The sequence below is a fragment of the Amphibalanus amphitrite genome, unplaced genomic scaffold (genome assembly GCF_019059575.1).
Source record: "Amphibalanus amphitrite isolate SeventyFive unplaced genomic scaffold, NRLGWU_Aamphi_draft 000714F_arrow, whole genome shotgun sequence".
NCBI classification, from domain to species: domain Eukaryota; kingdom Metazoa; phylum Arthropoda; class Thecostraca; order Balanomorpha; family Balanidae; genus Amphibalanus; species Amphibalanus amphitrite.
Window position 1 is genome coordinate 229,110 of NW_024882208.1, and position 16,669 is coordinate 245,778.

Sequence of the window (16,669 nt, forward strand, 5' to 3'; positions counted from 1 at the left end):
AAGAAAAGCAGTCCGTGAGCAGTCCAAGGCCGTATAAGAGAAGCAGTCGAGGGCGGAGGAGGCTGTGGTTGGTTGTGTTTTGGGTTGTCTCATGCCGAATTTTGGATAAAGCAACGACAGTGAATTGGTGGTCTTATGCAAGGCAGCATATAGGGTCTTATGTCTTGATTCGGGACTCGGTGTTGTTGGGCGTGCGCTGTCTCGATCAAATAATACCGCTGAAGAAGACCGGATCTGTGCAGGTGTGTTGCATGTAATTTTCATACATTAATTTCATATTTTCGTATATTCAGGTTAGTTTTCATCAACCAATGACATTAAAAAAGTGATAAATAATTTTTGATGCAGGTGGTTTGTTGTTTGTAATGCTACAATTGGTCAAACCAGACTTTTGCTTTTACAGGCGGCTGAGACTCTTGAAAATTGCAATTCAAATTGTAAAACTCGACATTCAGTATTGTGATCTTTGACACAATGCTCACTTTGTTGGCAGGACTTTGGCTAGTAGTTGGATTGGACACCAGGAGTGAACTACTTCTTGAATTCATTGATTGTGCCACAGCTTTTCAGCATGTTTGCATTTCTGACATCAAGAAGAAAGCGTTCTATATTTTACAAAGTATTCTGTGTTATCATTGTCTTATCCTGTTTCTTGCTATGGAGAAGAAAAGGCGCTCTCAGAAGTGGGGGGACTCAGAGTGTTGCAGATCAGTTAGGTGACTTCTCAGCAAAGCATAGAGCAGGACTGAGTCAAAACAGGCGAAGCGAAAGATCTGAGGACATGCCAAACTTTAATGCCATTGACAATGATGCTTTGCCGGTGAAAAGTATACCCAACTATGATGTTATCGGAATGCAACAGTCTGAGGATCGACTAAGAAATGAAGTAGATGACATGAGGAATGCCTTTGGAATATCGCAACACAAGGGCCTGGAACAGTACGACAGTGAGATTGACAGTGACCTCAGGAAAATTGTGCCAGGTAAGGAACAACATTTACTGCCTGCTTCCTTTTTGGAGGCTAGTGTTACTTAAATGTTTTCTATAGAGATATGGGATAGTGCTTATTTGTGCCTGATCGATTGTTGATAAGATGAAAGATACAATTACTGTAAAGCGCTAATAAGTGCCCGACTTCATATCACCCATAGTCGATTTATCGATTATAACCGCCCCACCTTCGCGGCCAGGTCTGGGCGCCGGCGGAGAGCCCGCCCACCTCTCCGGGGACGAGGACGCTCTCGCCCAGCAGCTGATGAAGAAGGAGGCCTTCAACATCCTCCTCAGCAACAAAATATCGCCGAACCGCACCGTGCCGGACGCCAGGAGCCGGCTGTGAGTAGCCGCGGACGGGCTCCCAGCAAAGCAGTGCATGGTGCCCTGGTGTGCTGGATATGTTGCGGTACCACGTCGTTGTCATTTTTTGTGAATGGTAGAATGATAGGAAGGCAGTTTTGCAAGACTGTCGGTTACCATCAAGTGCTCGCGATTTCATGCTCGTCCAACGACCGATTTCTTCTATAATTTAACCACCTGATTTCATGAATTAAATATTGAAATGACCGACCCGGCAATGAATTTTAACATTTTTTCCATCATCTAACCGTTTCGACTCGTTCCAAAAAGCACTAGCGCACTGACGGTTTCGTTGCACACCCGCCGTCCGGTGACCCTGTCCACTGTGCGGCGGGCACAGCTGACACCGGTCCCCGCCGCAGGTGCCTGAGTCGGACCCACGACTTCGACCTGCCCACGACGGACGTCATCATCATCTTCACCAACGAGGCCTTCTCGTCGCTGGTTCGCACCATCCACAGCGTGATTAACCGGACGCCGGCGCGGCTGCTGCAGCAGATCATCCTAGTGGACGACTTTAGCGACAGAGGTCAGTCACGGACGGGGCTGGGAGGGACCGCACGACACTCGTGATCAGCGGAGGAGTAGTGTGTGATGGTATGTGTGGATGGTCTGTGATACAGCTCAAGTAATGCCACATTATGTTTCCTCATCGGCCTAGACCAGCCGACTCATGCGGGACTATGCTTATTGTTAATAGACGAGGTGAACGAAGCAGCGTCGGCCATGCCAACATTTCCGCGCACAGGACATGCTAAGTCGTTCTGCTCTCGGTTTATGCCGAAAAAACCGTCTGAGGCGGATGGGTCCACCCACGCCTGCTCCTATGGCGTGACTGTCGCAGCAGCTGGGCGCAGCGGGGCGCGACAGCCAGCCTCGGCGCGTGACGCGAGCGACCCGTGTTATGCACCTGACGACTCACCGGTGCTCAGCGTAGCCATGACTTTTTGCGTCATTTTTCTGCCTAATAACGGGTAGAACAGGAGCATTGTTATCTGAAACGATCGTTAATCGTTGTGACGCCTGTACCGTATGTACTGGACATATATCCGCGCCGGTAAAAAGCGATCTGGTGCGCGCCTTATGGCTATCCGCTGGTCGCCTGGGCAACCTGTTTTTGTACCGCTCCTTCCGTGTTCTTGTTGTTGAGTGCCAGTTGGGACCGTCCGACTGGACGTCGGGTCACCCCGTCTGCAGTCATTGAGCGGCGAGCGTGGTGCAACAGCGACGTCCGATCTGTTAGAGTTGGCGATAACTGGCTGACTGGCTTCGGAATGCTGTCCCAAAACATGACATGTTGCTTTCTGATAGCCAAGAAAGTGGGCTAGCGAGGCATTTTATAATCGCTTGGGTCTGACAAATGTATCGGCCATCTTCCGTGACGATGGCATCACTGGCGCGATAGCGATGTTGAAGGACGGCATACTGGTCCCAGACTATCGTCAAAGGAAACAGTGACCACCAGAGCGGCTTGGAACGGGCTCGCACCAGCGCAGTGTCCTGTCGGCACGGAGTCACCGGACGACATCGCAACTGAACTGTCCCGGGTAGACTATTCTCGACACGATTGTTTGCAATACAGAACCAGACCACGTAATATATTATAAACATTTTCCGTCTTCCCGTTGCACATGTCGTTGATAATAGTTTCCTCGAAAGACGACCGGACTAGGTATATCTCTCATTATTAGTTGTAAACTTTTAACATCTTCTTTAGGTCGCTGCCTCTATTTTTTCCGACAATAAGGATAGTTGACACCTTTATCATAGTCTCTTCAATGTCAAAGGCTATATGTATACATATTTATGTTTAAAGTTCCGGATTGATTTGGTTCCCCGTATAGCACGTGGTCCGCTGCCGTCCGTCCGCCCGGTGACCGGGTTACCGGTCGGCACGAGATGTCACGGCGGCGCCGGCTCCGGCCGGGGTGACGTCCCCACCTGACCTTGGCGGCGGCTGGGCGGTCCGTCCGGCCGCTGCTCGCCGGAACGCGGATCAGAAATGTCAGTGGAACAGCCCGGGCAGCCCCAATCATCCGACCGCGGCTCGGGACGCGGTCAGAGGTGGCCCGCAGAATGTGGGATAGTTGGTGGGGAGGGGATTTTACGAGGCCGAGTCAGCTGGTCTACCGGATGTTTGGCGGACTGGTGTTTTATCGAAGCTGAGCCGAACACGGTAGAATCAGCAAGAGCTGGTCGATCTGCCGGCTTTCTGGCATACAGCCGTTCGAGATGCCGGTTTCCCCAACACTCGGGCCGCTGGTCTCATTCTATCTTTCACTAACCCCTGACACCGATCGGCGGGCGATACGCGGCGGGTGGCCGGCCTAAAAATCGACCTGACGCCGTCGGCGAGCGCTCCATCACACCAGCCTGCTGCGGGGTTAATGAGCGATTATTCCCCGGTGGGATGACAGCTCGTAGGCCATTGTTGCGCCGCCCAGTCACCATGCGGCGTTAAACCCACCGGGCTGTGGGGACAGCAGTCAAGGATGACGGCGGCTGCCGAGACGGCAGCGCCGGTCCGCCGCCGCCGCGCTGTGAGCGCCCAGACCACGGTCAGTCACGATGATGGGACTGGTGCCGGTCGGCTGCGCCCGCTGGCCTAGTAAAGACGCCGCCGAGGGGATGATTGTGGGGCAGCGGCCTGCGCTGCATCGGAGGGCTTTTAGCACGCTGATGGGTGGTCAGCGTCTCGGTCTGCAGTGTGCAGAGAGCAGCGGGATGCGGGTGGGGCCAATAACGGGGATTCTACCCTCGTCCTTGTCGTGCGGTTTGCTACCCGCCACTGGAGCTTCTAACGGTCGTCTATCGCTGACATCTTGCTGGACCGTGTCCGCCGTGAGTGGTGTTTTCAAGGTCCATTGGTCACAGTGCCGGTGACTCACCGCAAGGCGCATACATTGACCGGCTGTTTGCCAACCTTATTTGCCAATAAACCGACCCAGCCCCGGTACCTGTCGCTACACTACAGCAATGCGTACTCGCGTACTTCCGTTTACAACCTGCGGCACCTGTTCGCAGGCTGAAGTCTTGAGTGTTCAGTCCTCATCTTGGTGCCGTGCCTTTTACCGTCGTTGTGTGTTACCGAACTGTCGCCGGGCGTTCTCATGCCGTCGCTGAGTTCCCGTGCCGGCGGCGGCCGCGCGGGACGGCGTCTGCCCGCTCCCGGTCGACACGCCGATTCTCCCACGGTGGGGCACGCGTCAGCTCCGACCCGCGGCGGCGGTACCGTTACTGGTCCGCGTGGAGACTGGACTGAGCCGACCTGTGTATGTAGACCGTGGGCTCGATCAGCTGACGGGGTGTCACCAAAGGACGACAGCTGAGAACATAGGCGACGAGTGTGGGACCTCGAGGGTAGACAGCTTCCGATTCCGGTTTCAGCCTGAACAGGTGGCTGAGCCGATCAACCAGTTGAGCAAACAGCAGCGTTCGGGGTACGCCGTGCCGTCGCCTGCTGGTCGTTGTTTGGGCTGAACCACGTGGTTTCCGGAGGTTTACTAAACCTTGACCCCACGATTGGACTCAAAGCTTACAGGCCGGTTCCACGACTAAACCCGACTAAGTCGCATAACCTCCGAGTCGCTGAGGCTCAGCTAACTTGTTTTGGGCCGCTGTCACTCATTCCTAGCTGAGTCGCGTCTTCTGGATTCCTCGGCTGAATCTGTCTGAGTTGTCGGGGCGCTGTGGATGAGTCCGCGGTACCGGCGCCGGCAGAGCCGCCCGGCCGGCCGGTCCGCGGTGACAGTGGAGTGCCGCCGTCCGGGTGACGTCACCGCGAAGGTCGCCGGGCACCGGGCGACTCTGCCCTCTCGCCTCTCCACCCCCTCACCGCGGGGAGACGGGGAACCGGTCAGGGCCGCCGCCACCTCTGCCTTCCCTTTCTCCGGCACACCCCCTCCCCATGTGGCCGACCGCTTTCTCCTACAACGCGATCAGTCTCCGTAAAAATAATGGACCCAGCGAGGACAGGCCGAGTTTTGCCAGCGTTTTGCCAACTCAACAGACCGCCGCTGTGGGCTCCCGTTTCCCGCCTCTTTGTTTCTGTTCACCCCGGCCCGGCCTGCGCTCAGTGGTTGGCCGCTCTCTCTGTTGACATTGCCGGCCTTTGCGGACGACTGTGCCGACGGCGCGGCCGCCGGCAGGCTGTTTCCGTTCTGACTCGCGACTCCGGTCACCGTTATAGTTTACCGTCGGCCTGCCAGGGGCTGATGGTGGTATACAGTCATTAGTGGACGGGCTGGGTCGATGGTGCGGTAAGATTCTGGTTTGGATTGGCGGAGTAACGATTTGGGGCCAGGAGAACTAATATTGACTCAAAGTTCCCATTTTGTTTCACTTCCCTGTAGATTTCAGCCCAGGGAGCCTGGTTCTCCCCTTACCATCGCGTATTGTATGATGTGGCGACATTTAGTTGGTATTGGTATTGACCGTCGCCAGTGGCCAGCTCAGCCGCTCCCGGTCGGTGACTGCCGGTGCTCAGCACAGCACGGAGCAGCACATCCGCTGCCGGTTAATCCTCTGACGCAGCTGGTCCCGAGTGGAGCCGCACCCGGCCCCGGCTGATCCTGGCGCACCGGTGGGCTAGGTTGGTGCCGGACCGGTCAGTGTCGGGCCGCTGGTGTCGGGTCGGTGACTGCTGCTGTCGGCAGGACCAGTATGGATCGGTGTCGGGCCGGGCTAGCTCCGTGTTCTTCGGGAGAAAAGGCGGCAGGCCGGTTCACTACCGGGCCATTAGTCATTTCACACAGGTTTCTGACGGGCCCACATGCCGTATGTAAATAAATCCTCTCTCCCGCCGCTGATGCTCCGCCGTCATATGACGTCTCTGGCCGGCGGTGTGTCTAGTCTACCCACTGACAGCTGCTCGGTTATGTGCGCCTGCCGACGGCCCGGCGCGGCCGGGCTGACTGCGTGCCGGCCGCGCTGGTTCCCTCCCGCCCGGCCGCGGTATGGGCAGCTACTGATCTGGAGCGGCGGCCGCCCGGCTCGTCTGCATAACAAAGCATCCCAGTGGTGGGGCTCGCTGAGAGGTGCTGGGTGGGACTGCTTGGGTTTGGACAGAGATGACATGCCTGATATCGTTTCACACGTCCCTGCAGCGTATAAAACTCGCCTGTGGTGTGTATGGGAGTCGGTGTTGATTCTATTCCCGCACCTATTGTGAGCGTTCGCAACGGCCGGAGAGCCGTAACGCACGGAGCCGCACTGTGCACTGTGCAGACAAAGTGCACCGTCACGCCACGGTGCGTGTGACACCGTGTTTCGCTCTGTGACGTGTCGTGACGGATGGCACAATGAGACGGCGTGCTCACAATTTCCCTGTGACGGTGTGCTCGTGCTTGGTGTATCGGCAGTTGGGCGTCCTTATTTTATTAGCCTTAGACCTATATTGCTTAGCAATGTGTATTGTGTGTGTGTACCTACTACCTATCGACCACCTTCCTTACACAGCCGATCGCCTGTGCCGCGCTCCGCCCGTCCCACTGTAGATACCGGTACCGGTGTAATGTAACTGCCGTCACCGCTCGTCCCGCCCGGCCCTGCCTACCGCTGCCTAGTGCCTACCCATCGCCGCCGTGACGACTGCGTGACGCTGTCGAGCGGAACGGAGCACGTGACGCAGGCGGGCCGTGACGGCCGGCGCCGCGTCGCGACACCGTTCGGTGCGCGTCATGGCCCGGCCGGTGTCTGCACGAGCGGGGACGGTGGATAGGAGAGGAGCTCTCCGGGGGTGGCGGGGCGGCCTCCCGCCGTCACCACTGCTCTCCCGGACCTCCTCCAAGGAGAGGAGCTCGGTGGATAGGAGAGGAGAGGTGGCACGTGTCGTGCTGCGGTGGGAGGGAGGGTGACTCGGAGAGGGGCGCCTGTTAACTGCAACACGCGCACAGTCCCAACGACACAGACTGTTCGCGTCTATAGTCTGATACTGGCACGAATGGCTGGTTGTTTGACAACGCATCGCATGCTAGGTAGTTGATTATCAGGTGGTCATGGCGAGGCGATTAACTCATGGCTGATGCGGCTAATCATAAGCGCATATGGAAAGCAAAAACAAAATCATTGAATGGAACTTGAAGAAAGCATGTGAGCTTAATTTTACGCGAGCTATTCGCTGCTCTTCGCGACCATGAATAAGCTCACAGGGCGGAGCAGAAACGGACCCGGGATTGGCTGAGCGTTCTGTCTGCCTTTCCGCTGGAAGTGCGATTCTCGCCATCAGTCAAGCGTGAATCCAAGGTCTCGCCTTGTACCGCGTCCTCTGGGATCTGTACGTCCGTCCTGTGTTATAACAAATACGAGGTTTTGGGCAGCGACTGACCATCCGTAGCACAAAGCGAAGCTGAACCGACTCAATTTCCAACTGTTCTCGGGTGTTTCATGGCTGACCTAACGGTTGAACTGGCCCTGGTGTGCCCGTCCATCTCAGCTCATCGTCATCATGACTTACCCCATGTCTGTCGGTACACCATTACAGCACCCATCGCACCGCTATTCGTCGCTGTCCTCCCATTCTCACCACCCGGTCTCACCCCGTTCTCACCCCTTTGTCCCCTCATTTTCCAGTGGAGCTGGGCGGTAAGCTGGAGCGGTACATCGAGCGTTTCTTCAACTCGGGCCGCCAGCTGGTGACGCTGATCCGACTGAAGGCTCGCTCGGGTCTGATCCGCGCCCGGCTGGCCGGCGCTCACGCCGCCACCGGCGACGTGCTGGTCTTCCTGGACTCGCACTGCGAGTGTGGCCTCGACTGGTCAGTAATTGGGGGGGGGGGGACTGGTCAGTGGTCATTATTGGTCACTTGGTCAGTGGCTGGACGAAAGACTGGTTTGTAGGGAGGAAGCACTGGTCACTGGTCGGCGTTTGATACAGAAGGCGGGAATTTGCTTTGAGACAGTACGACTGTGGAATTCACTGTGGTGGATCGGCGTAATTTATTGATGAACAGACATTGCGGTCCAGGTTTTGGCTTCCGTCGGCATTCACTCCATGGTTCATTCCGTTTTACTGCAGTTGTTCTATAATTCATTTCTGGGAAATGATTGGACGGGAATGAATTTTTAAAAGCTGCTGAAATTAAGTCGCTTATGTAACCTGTACCGCAGTTACCTAGTTCATTCCGATGTTTCCAGGCAACAGACATATACTCATTAAACTAGTATGACCAGTTCGATTCAGTGACCTTTGCCATGTGACCCCTGACGATGTGTATTCCGTAGGATGGAGCCACTGCTGCAGCGGATCAAAGAAGACCGCACCGCTGTCCTTACACCCATCATTGACGTCATCGACGACAAAACGCTGCAGTACTACAACTCCAACGGGGATTTCTTCCAGGTAATTACAGTCCACCGTCCACTGTGCGCTGGTCCGTGCGGTGGTGTGTGCGATCTTCCTGTTATGAAAGTCAAAGTAGGCTAGGTGTCACAATCACTGTCGCATATTTCGCTCGCTGCATAAGGTCGATATGTTTAATGCACTTTGCGGCACGCTCGTCGTTTCCGAGGGAGTTATAATGTCGCACTGTGACCCATAAATATGACACAGTGCGACGGCTCAGCGTATCGCGAACTATAGAAGGAAACATGTATACCCTGCAATATCGTATAAACGACACGGTCTAATTTCAATCGTATGGCAGAGGGAAACCTCACCGCCCAGGAAAAGTCGTGCAGTATTGAAAACCTTCGGCACCAAAACCACTGCGCTGTCGAGTGAATGTTCAGTGCTAAAGGGTCCGTCGCTTTGTCGTTCGGGTCCTTCACCTGCCATTCGGTTCTCTCCCCACAAACTCTCATCAGCCTCCCTCCCAGCGCTCCAGTCGGGACGTCTCAGCGCGTCGTGACCCGCGCCCGGGCGGGTCGTTCGCTCGGGCCGCTCGTCGCTGAGCCGTTAGTCACACCCCGTGGTCGCCGTTCCCCGTCACCGGGCGGGACGGACGGCGCCGGGCGGGGAGGCCGTAACTCAGTCAGAGTGACACGCAGGCGGGCAGCAGTAGTACTGGGCTGGTATCGAGCCACAGAGCTGTGACATGGCATGACATAGTCTGACACAGCCTGACACAGACGATGCAGCCTGACACACCGACACACTGACATAGCATGACACATACGACACAGTCTGACACAGCGGCATAGCCTGAAACAGACGATACAGCCTGATACACCGACACACTGACACAGCATGACACATATGATACAGCCTGGCATATTGACACAGTCTGACATACGACACAGCCTGACACGCAGAGACTCCAATCCGACACACGTCCTGTCTGGTGGCCCTGCTCCGCCTAGCCCAGTGCCGTGTCCGACACGAGGGTACCGACCAGGTATCGAGCCACGCCATTGATCTGCAGTGGAGCGACTCCACTAAGTGTGATGAGCAGTATCGGTCTATTGAGCGGCCGGCGGGCGGTGGGAGGGGTCGGAAAGGATTCGGCGTGAAGGGGTCAGGGTCTGAAGCGGAATCTCTAGCTTAAGTGCCGTGTCTGCTGTGTGGCTTGTGAATTGGAGTTGGCTGGATCTGGTTAGGTTACCTCATGTTTTTACCTCACAAGTCACAGGACAATGTTAGGAATATGCTAGTTCAGAGTCGAACTCGTTTATAATGAGCATTGTGACAAGCATGCCGCTTTTGTCTATTGTGTGCAGCTTTCTCATGAAAGCTCACAGTGAAGTATTTATTGACCATTCCGCTGTCACGATCAAGTCTTGCAATAGTGTCTCCGAGAAAATCAGCATTAATTCGGCTCAAAGTGTCAGTGACACCCAGAAACCTGATGTTGTCTGTCTTTCAGATGAATGGTTACCCTACGTATCGCGCTTTGCATGACTGGACTGTGGGGTTGTTTCAGGTGGGCGGTTTCACATGGAGCGGTCACTTCACTTGGATCGACGTACCGGCCTGGGAGCTGGAGAGGAGAGGCACCGCCGCCGACCCCACACGGTCAGTGATACAGGGGGCCGTACCACACCAGCACACCCACAGGGTAATTAAGGAGAGGAGAGGCACTGCCGCCGACCCCACACGGTTAGTGACATAGGGGGCCGCACCACACTAGCATCAGCCCGTAGGGGTACCTCAGGTAACTAGGGAGAGGAGAGGCTGAATACCGCCGACCCCACACGGTCAGTGACACAGGGGAACACCCACGGGAGGGGAAGAGAGACCTCTCTTTTCACACCCATAACTACACACCCTAATACCTCTTCATTCATACCCATTTCCACACACCCTTGGGAGGCCCGGCCAGCCGCATGAGGTCCACTTCACGAACTGCCGTGCTCTGTGGCCACACCAGCCGAGTCACTCCCTGCCGGTGAGACTGCCAGCCCGTTATTCACGGCCCGGTTACCGTCTGAGATACGGTCTGAGCGCGTGGTAAAGCCGCTCTGATTTCCTCGCCGTCAGTCTGCACAGCTTGTCTGTGTGGTGGAGTGGGAGGGGGAGGCGTGGCTGCTCTGGAGCAGACGGTTACGGCAGAGATAGCGAGAGGTCAGCGCGATAGTGACCTCAGACGGGATGTGTGACCCGCCCCGCCCCTCCCGACTGACCCTGCTCACGAACTGGATGAACGGTAACGGGGTCACCCCACGGATAGAGACAGAATGGAAGGGGAGAGAAGCTCTCTAAGTGCGGTGGGCGAACTGTTGTTAGTGGGATGAAAGGGAACGCCACCGCGGACAAACGAAATCCTACACAACACAAATCCACGACCGGCTTTAGACCGCAGGCTGTACTACACAATACAAATTCATTATCGGTTTAAGACCAAAGGGCTTCACAATACAACTCCACGATCCGCTTTAGACCGCAGCAATGCCGGGAATCCCGGGGCGGGGCCGGACGGGCGGGGCGGGGCTGACGGGATGTGCCCCTGAGTGGAGCGGGTGAAGGAGGGAGGGAGGGGCACAGTCGGCGGGAGGGGGGTGAAAGCGGGCCGGTGGGCGCGGCCGGCTGCAACTGACGGCGGCTGCTGCTCCCCGCGTGCTGATACCGCTCTGCACCGCCGTCCATTGTCTGCTGATTACCACCTGCTGATGGCTGGTCTGCTGCTGATGGCTGTCTGCTGCTGATTACCACCTGCTGATGGCTGAATATCTGACCCAGCTGATGACTGTCTGCCTGGCCAGTCAGATTGTCTGCCGATATACTTTTTCGATCGCTGTCTTCATTTCACTGAGAGCGAGAGTTAACTGGCCAGTGCAGTCTGTGGAGGCACACCGGAACCTGGCCTTTGAGTGATACTCGTCCGGACAGGTTTGAAGTAGTAACCTGATAATAATCACGGTATGCCGGACCTAAGCCGCCACGTGAAACCGGAACCAATCCGCTGTGACACGGGGTGTCAGAAGTGGCGGCATTGCGTCTCTGTTTTGTCCGTGGTTTGTTGTTGAGGTTGCCTGCCGGCGACTTGTGGCGAATTTATTGGATTTGTTGTTGCTACCGGTCACTGAGCCGCTGCTCAGCGTCCTCACGGTGATACCCCTCCGTGCCGTCTAAGACAGGCGTCACGAGTACCGACCCACCGGCCGACCGCCGTGACTGGCGCTTCGTGAGCGGTGTCGGTGCCTCGAACACCGGGGTGTGGCGGGCACCCGGGCGCACCTCCAGCTGTGAGTTCAGCCGCTCCATTAGGGGCTCAACCCGTGGAACGTTTCATCATAATCTTCTGACGGGCTCTAATGCGCTGAGGGCTGGTGCTTGCTCCGGTCATGTCGAGAACTTTCATCTGTTTGCTCCATCTGGGTCAGTGATGATACAACAGCTGCTGGACGGAGACCCGGGCTGTGGCGGGGAGCTCGGTCTTACTGGTCCATCTCTATGGTCGGTCCGGCCAGAAGAATACAACAGCTGCAGTTAGAGCAGACCTACGGGGTGATTTGGGAACAACATGAGAGCTCCGAACCGCACAATATCGCTGGAAATGACGCCTAACTCGGTGGAATTGACATTGAACTCCGTCGAAATGACGCCAACATCAGTGGAAATGGCAGCGACATCAGTTGGAATGACAGTCAGAAGGGTCGGTTGTCTGGGCCGTTCGGTTTGACCGTCCTTGGACGCTGTCGCTGCCGCCTTTCAATTCGTGCTTTATGCTCGCTCGTTGCCCCGTCAGTACCCCCTGTTATGGACGTAATATAAAGGAGCGCCCAGTACTCGGTGGCTGGGTATTTGTGTAATGCGTATTGGAGGCAGGGCGACTTTGTGTGGCTGACGCGGACCGATACCCCGTCAAATGTCATGTTTTAATGGTGGCGGTAGCAACAGGGGACCTGCAGCGTTTGCACTGCTGTCAGCCGGACGTATGGGGCTGCCGCAGGGTAAATGCCAGAATCTGTCAGTTGCTATATACACAGGGCATGGCTTGCGTTTGCCAAGTGCTGTGACATTTTCATTGTGGTGGTGTTGGACGCATGAATAAGTGATGATCCGTTTTAGAACTGTCAACTGTATGATTTGTAAGGTTGAAAGTGGACATTTCGAATGAAACGGCCCAGTTTTAGCGTGCAAATCGCAAGAATCCCATGTGGAAGCTCTCTGAATTATAAATGCGCGAATCATTGTATGAATACCTGTACAATTGCAAGTCTGGCGGCGGTTACAGGAAAACACACATTGCACTCTGCACGGTCCGAAATCCACCAAAAATATGTCACGATGTCCTGCTTTCCACTACCGAGTTATCGTTCAGCCCGATAACACACCCGGCGAAACTTGCCTTGACCCTAACATTGCCCCGGGGTGTCATGTTATGACCCGTAACGCCCGCGACTACACGTTACCGTGACCCTTTCCGTGCCGCGGGCGGCGGTGCCGTGACCTGTAATGACCGTGCGCTCGGCACGCGACCCGCATCGTTTGTCGGTGCGTCTGAGCGGCCGTCTGTCGCCCCCAGGCGGGGTCCGACCGCCGGCTGATGGTGGACCGACACGCTATTTAGGACCGAGGGAGGGACGAGTGGGTAGGGCAGGAAGAGTGTCGGTCAACCCTGGTGCACGACGGCGGCACAGGGTTTAGTGAGGTTAGGTTGTGTGTAATTTGTGATAGCGGAGCGAAGGAGTGGGTGTGTTCAATGGAAAAGAATTTTTGCCCCGGCAGATGTTCCGTGCTCCCCGGTGCTTACAGCTTACACAGCTGTGACGGCCGCCGTCGGACGGTCGCTCACCGCAGTCAGCCGTCCGGCCGACTCCGTTTTTGTCGCCGAGTCACTGGCGAGTTACCGACCGGCTGGGACGGGCGCCGGTATTTCTAACGGCGTGCCAATGGTCGCGTGTGAGGGGCCGCCGCGGCAGACGGATAATCCGGGCCCGTCCGCCGCGCTGCAGACTTGTCTAGCCATCGATCGTAGCGGCGACATTCCGCTATCGCTCCCGCGTGACGGGGCTCATTGTCGCGTATCCAGTGAGGCGTTGCCGCTAAGTGGATGACACTAACCGACTCGTTGGGGGACATCGTCGCCGCCGTCGCCGCCGCGGGCGCGGGAGCGCCGGCCGCCGGCGACGGGCGACTGTGAGAAACCCTCCGTTCACCAACAGACTATGGGAAGGCACGCGATCGAAATGTGGCGACCATCGCCGATTTGGCCAGCCCGTGTGACGACAGACTTCGTCCCGCCGGCTAAAAATTATCACAACGTTCAGCAGGAGTTCAGTAATGTGGCCATCGGCAGTCAGATCCATTCCAACGGCTTCGATCACAGCGTGCCGCAGAAGCCTTTCAATCTCATAAGTATTTATGAGATTAGAATGGGCCCCAGCACTCAGCAGCTGGCTCGCGTGATATACTGAATGGCGCTGTTACGGGCTGTGTCACCGCGTCTGCCGGTGTCAGCGGGTCACACGACTGACACTGACGCCGACACTGTGGGTAGTTGAATCGGTGGATGCTACTGCAAACTGTGGCATTCGTCGCACCCCGCTCAGTGGGACGTTGGGCGTTTCCCGGCGCCTCTTGCACATGGTGCGTCGTTTGCTGGCGGTCTGCACTGCCCTGTCTGACGGGCATTCACAGCCCTGTATTCATCCATATGACTCAACGCCGGACTGGCCTCCGGTGAAAGCCGCGCTGACCACTGCCCGGCAGTGTGCCCTCTGTAGTTAGACTGGTCTGATGATGCCTGCCAGCGATGGTGTAAGCTCGGTGACTGTGTGCATTCTAGTTATATTGTGCGGGTCCGGCGATGCTTGCTCTCTTTTGCATCTTATCTGGTGGTGGTTGTGTAAACCATCCTGCTCACTTGGCTTTCTGCTCGCTCCATTTCTAATCACGGGCCCTTCTACCCCGTAGGCTGGTGTTGTAGCAGGCTCATGGATGAACAAATATTATTTGTATGCCTCGTGACGAATAACAATTAATGATCTGTGATCTTTTGACCTCTCTAATTGGCACGATCCCAGGCCAACTGCCCCGTCGGATGGACTTTCAGAGCACGAAACCTTCTAATCCGTTATCTTTCAGTTCCTATCCGATCGCATGTCATTAACTGCAAGCTCTTGAATTACTGATGATTCGTGATGTTATTACCCCGGCTTTAAATGCCTGACCTTTTATTTGACTGACCTTTGATATGACCTGAATATGATAGTGATGGCTTGATGGGTGACCTCGGACGGTTGACCGTTTATTCTTTGATCTTATCTTTGTCCTTTGACTCGTCCCCCTCTGATCTCTGGCTGTTGCCCTCCGACGGGTGATATGGCGTGTGGCCTGACGTGTGACCTGCCGCGTGACCTGTCATATCACCTGACGTCTTCCTCCCGCCCGCAGGTCACCGACAATGGCCGGCGGCCTGTTCGCCATCGACCGGCAGTACTTCTGGGAGTCGGGCAGCTACGACGAGGGCATGGACGTCTGGGGAGGCGAGAACCTCGAGATGTCCTTCAGGGTCAGTGACACCTCTATACCTCTAGTATACTGGGTATGGACTTCTAGGGAGGCGAGATCATCGAGATGTCGAGGGAGAACCTCGAGTGACGGCCCACCGGGGCACCGCCTCTGATCTGATGTCATTTCTAATCTTTGAGCAGTATATTCATCTGTGAACTAATCCGTGTCCCTCCCCTTCTCTGGCAGATATGGATGTGCGGCGGTAAGATCGAGACGATCCCGTGCTCTCGGGTGGGTCACATTTTCCGCGACTTCCATCCGTACACGTTCCCCGGTAACAAGGACACGCACGGCATCAACACGGCCCGGCTGGCAGAGGTGTGGATGGACGACTACAAGCGGCTCTTCTACCTCAATCGGCCCGATCTGCAGGTATGAGGGGGGAGGGGTGCTGCTCTTCTACCGAACCGGCCAGACGTGCAGGTATAGGGGGAGGGGTCAGTGGAGGGGTTGGCTATTCCTACCTGAACCTGTCCGACCTGCAGTTATGTGGGGGAGGGTGAGGGTGCCTTTTGACGTTTAGCGGTGCAGAGCTCGACATCTAGTTTAAAATGTCGCGACAGCCTGTGAGCATTGCAGTGCATATTGGAGATACCAGACACAGCTACTAGCCCACTCGCTGGAAGGCTGACTTTAGCACGGGCACGGAATTCTCCTCCAGTGCCACGTGGCTCCGGGTGTCTGCTCCAGCCTCCGCCACGTGGCACCAGCCTCCCACCTCCCATCTGACCTCCGAGACCACACTGACCACTGTCCGTGGGAGTTATAACAGGCCACTGCCGCGCTGGCACGCCCCCTGACCTCAGCGGTATGCGGTTTGCACATTCTGTGGCTGCCGTTACTGACGGTATATGACCTTCACTGTACTCCGGCATAGGTCTAGACTCACGAATTGCCGATCAGGGTTCCTATGACCTTATGAACAGAACGGTTTTTCTATGGTGGAGATTCTTGTTGGTATCTCCATTGTCCATGGCCTCTGTGAGACATTTATGTTCCATCGTTTTGCCTATATTTATCCTTTACCTCTGTATGTCCTGCATGGCTGTATTCTCGTGCGTAACCTGCCTGTGTGTGTTTCCTTCGCCTCTGTTCTGGCCCTCGCTGGTCCTCTGCATGATCCATACCGCCTCCCTGTGACCCCTCAGTGACCCTCTGGTGCCCGCTGTGCCCCTCAGGAGATCGACATCGGCTCGGTGACCGAGCGACTGGAGTTCCGACGGCGGATGAAGTGCAAACCGTTCAAGTGGTACCTGGATAACGTTCTGCCACAGAAGTTCATCCCAGACGAGAACGTGCAGGCCTACGGGCGGGTGAGTGAGAGTCTGAAATTGTCAGTCAACGTGATCAGTCACTACTCAGTTCAAGATGAATCAGTTAAGCTTTTGCGATAAAGGCTTAGTCACTTCGGAAATATGT

The 16,669-nt window shown here is 55.9% G+C and overlaps 1 protein-coding gene across 2 annotated transcripts in view; it reads left to right on the top strand.

The window, feature by feature from the left end:
* The window catches only part of LOC122365085 (polypeptide N-acetylgalactosaminyltransferase 1-like), a 20,664-nt gene continuing 3,995 nt past the window's right edge, over nt 1–16,669 (top strand). Inside the window, exons 1-10 of one of the 2 annotated variants that reach the window (XM_043335996.1) lie at nt 1–242; nt 494–983; nt 1,192–1,336; nt 1,720–1,886; nt 7,928–8,111; nt 8,578–8,695; nt 10,215–10,306; nt 15,131–15,248; nt 15,437–15,622; nt 16,429–16,563. In XM_043335996.1, coding sequence (XP_043191931.1) covers nt 572–983; nt 1,192–1,336; nt 1,720–1,886; nt 7,928–8,111; nt 8,578–8,695; nt 10,215–10,306; nt 15,131–15,248; nt 15,437–15,622; nt 16,429–16,563 — 1,557 coding nt within the window. In that variant the 5' untranslated portion in view covers nt 1–242; nt 494–571. The remainder of the gene's footprint in view (nt 243–493; nt 984–1,191; nt 1,337–1,719; nt 1,887–7,927; nt 8,112–8,577; nt 8,696–10,214; nt 10,307–15,130; nt 15,249–15,436; nt 15,623–16,428; nt 16,564–16,669) is intronic. The other variant, XM_043335995.1, reaches the window with a different exon arrangement.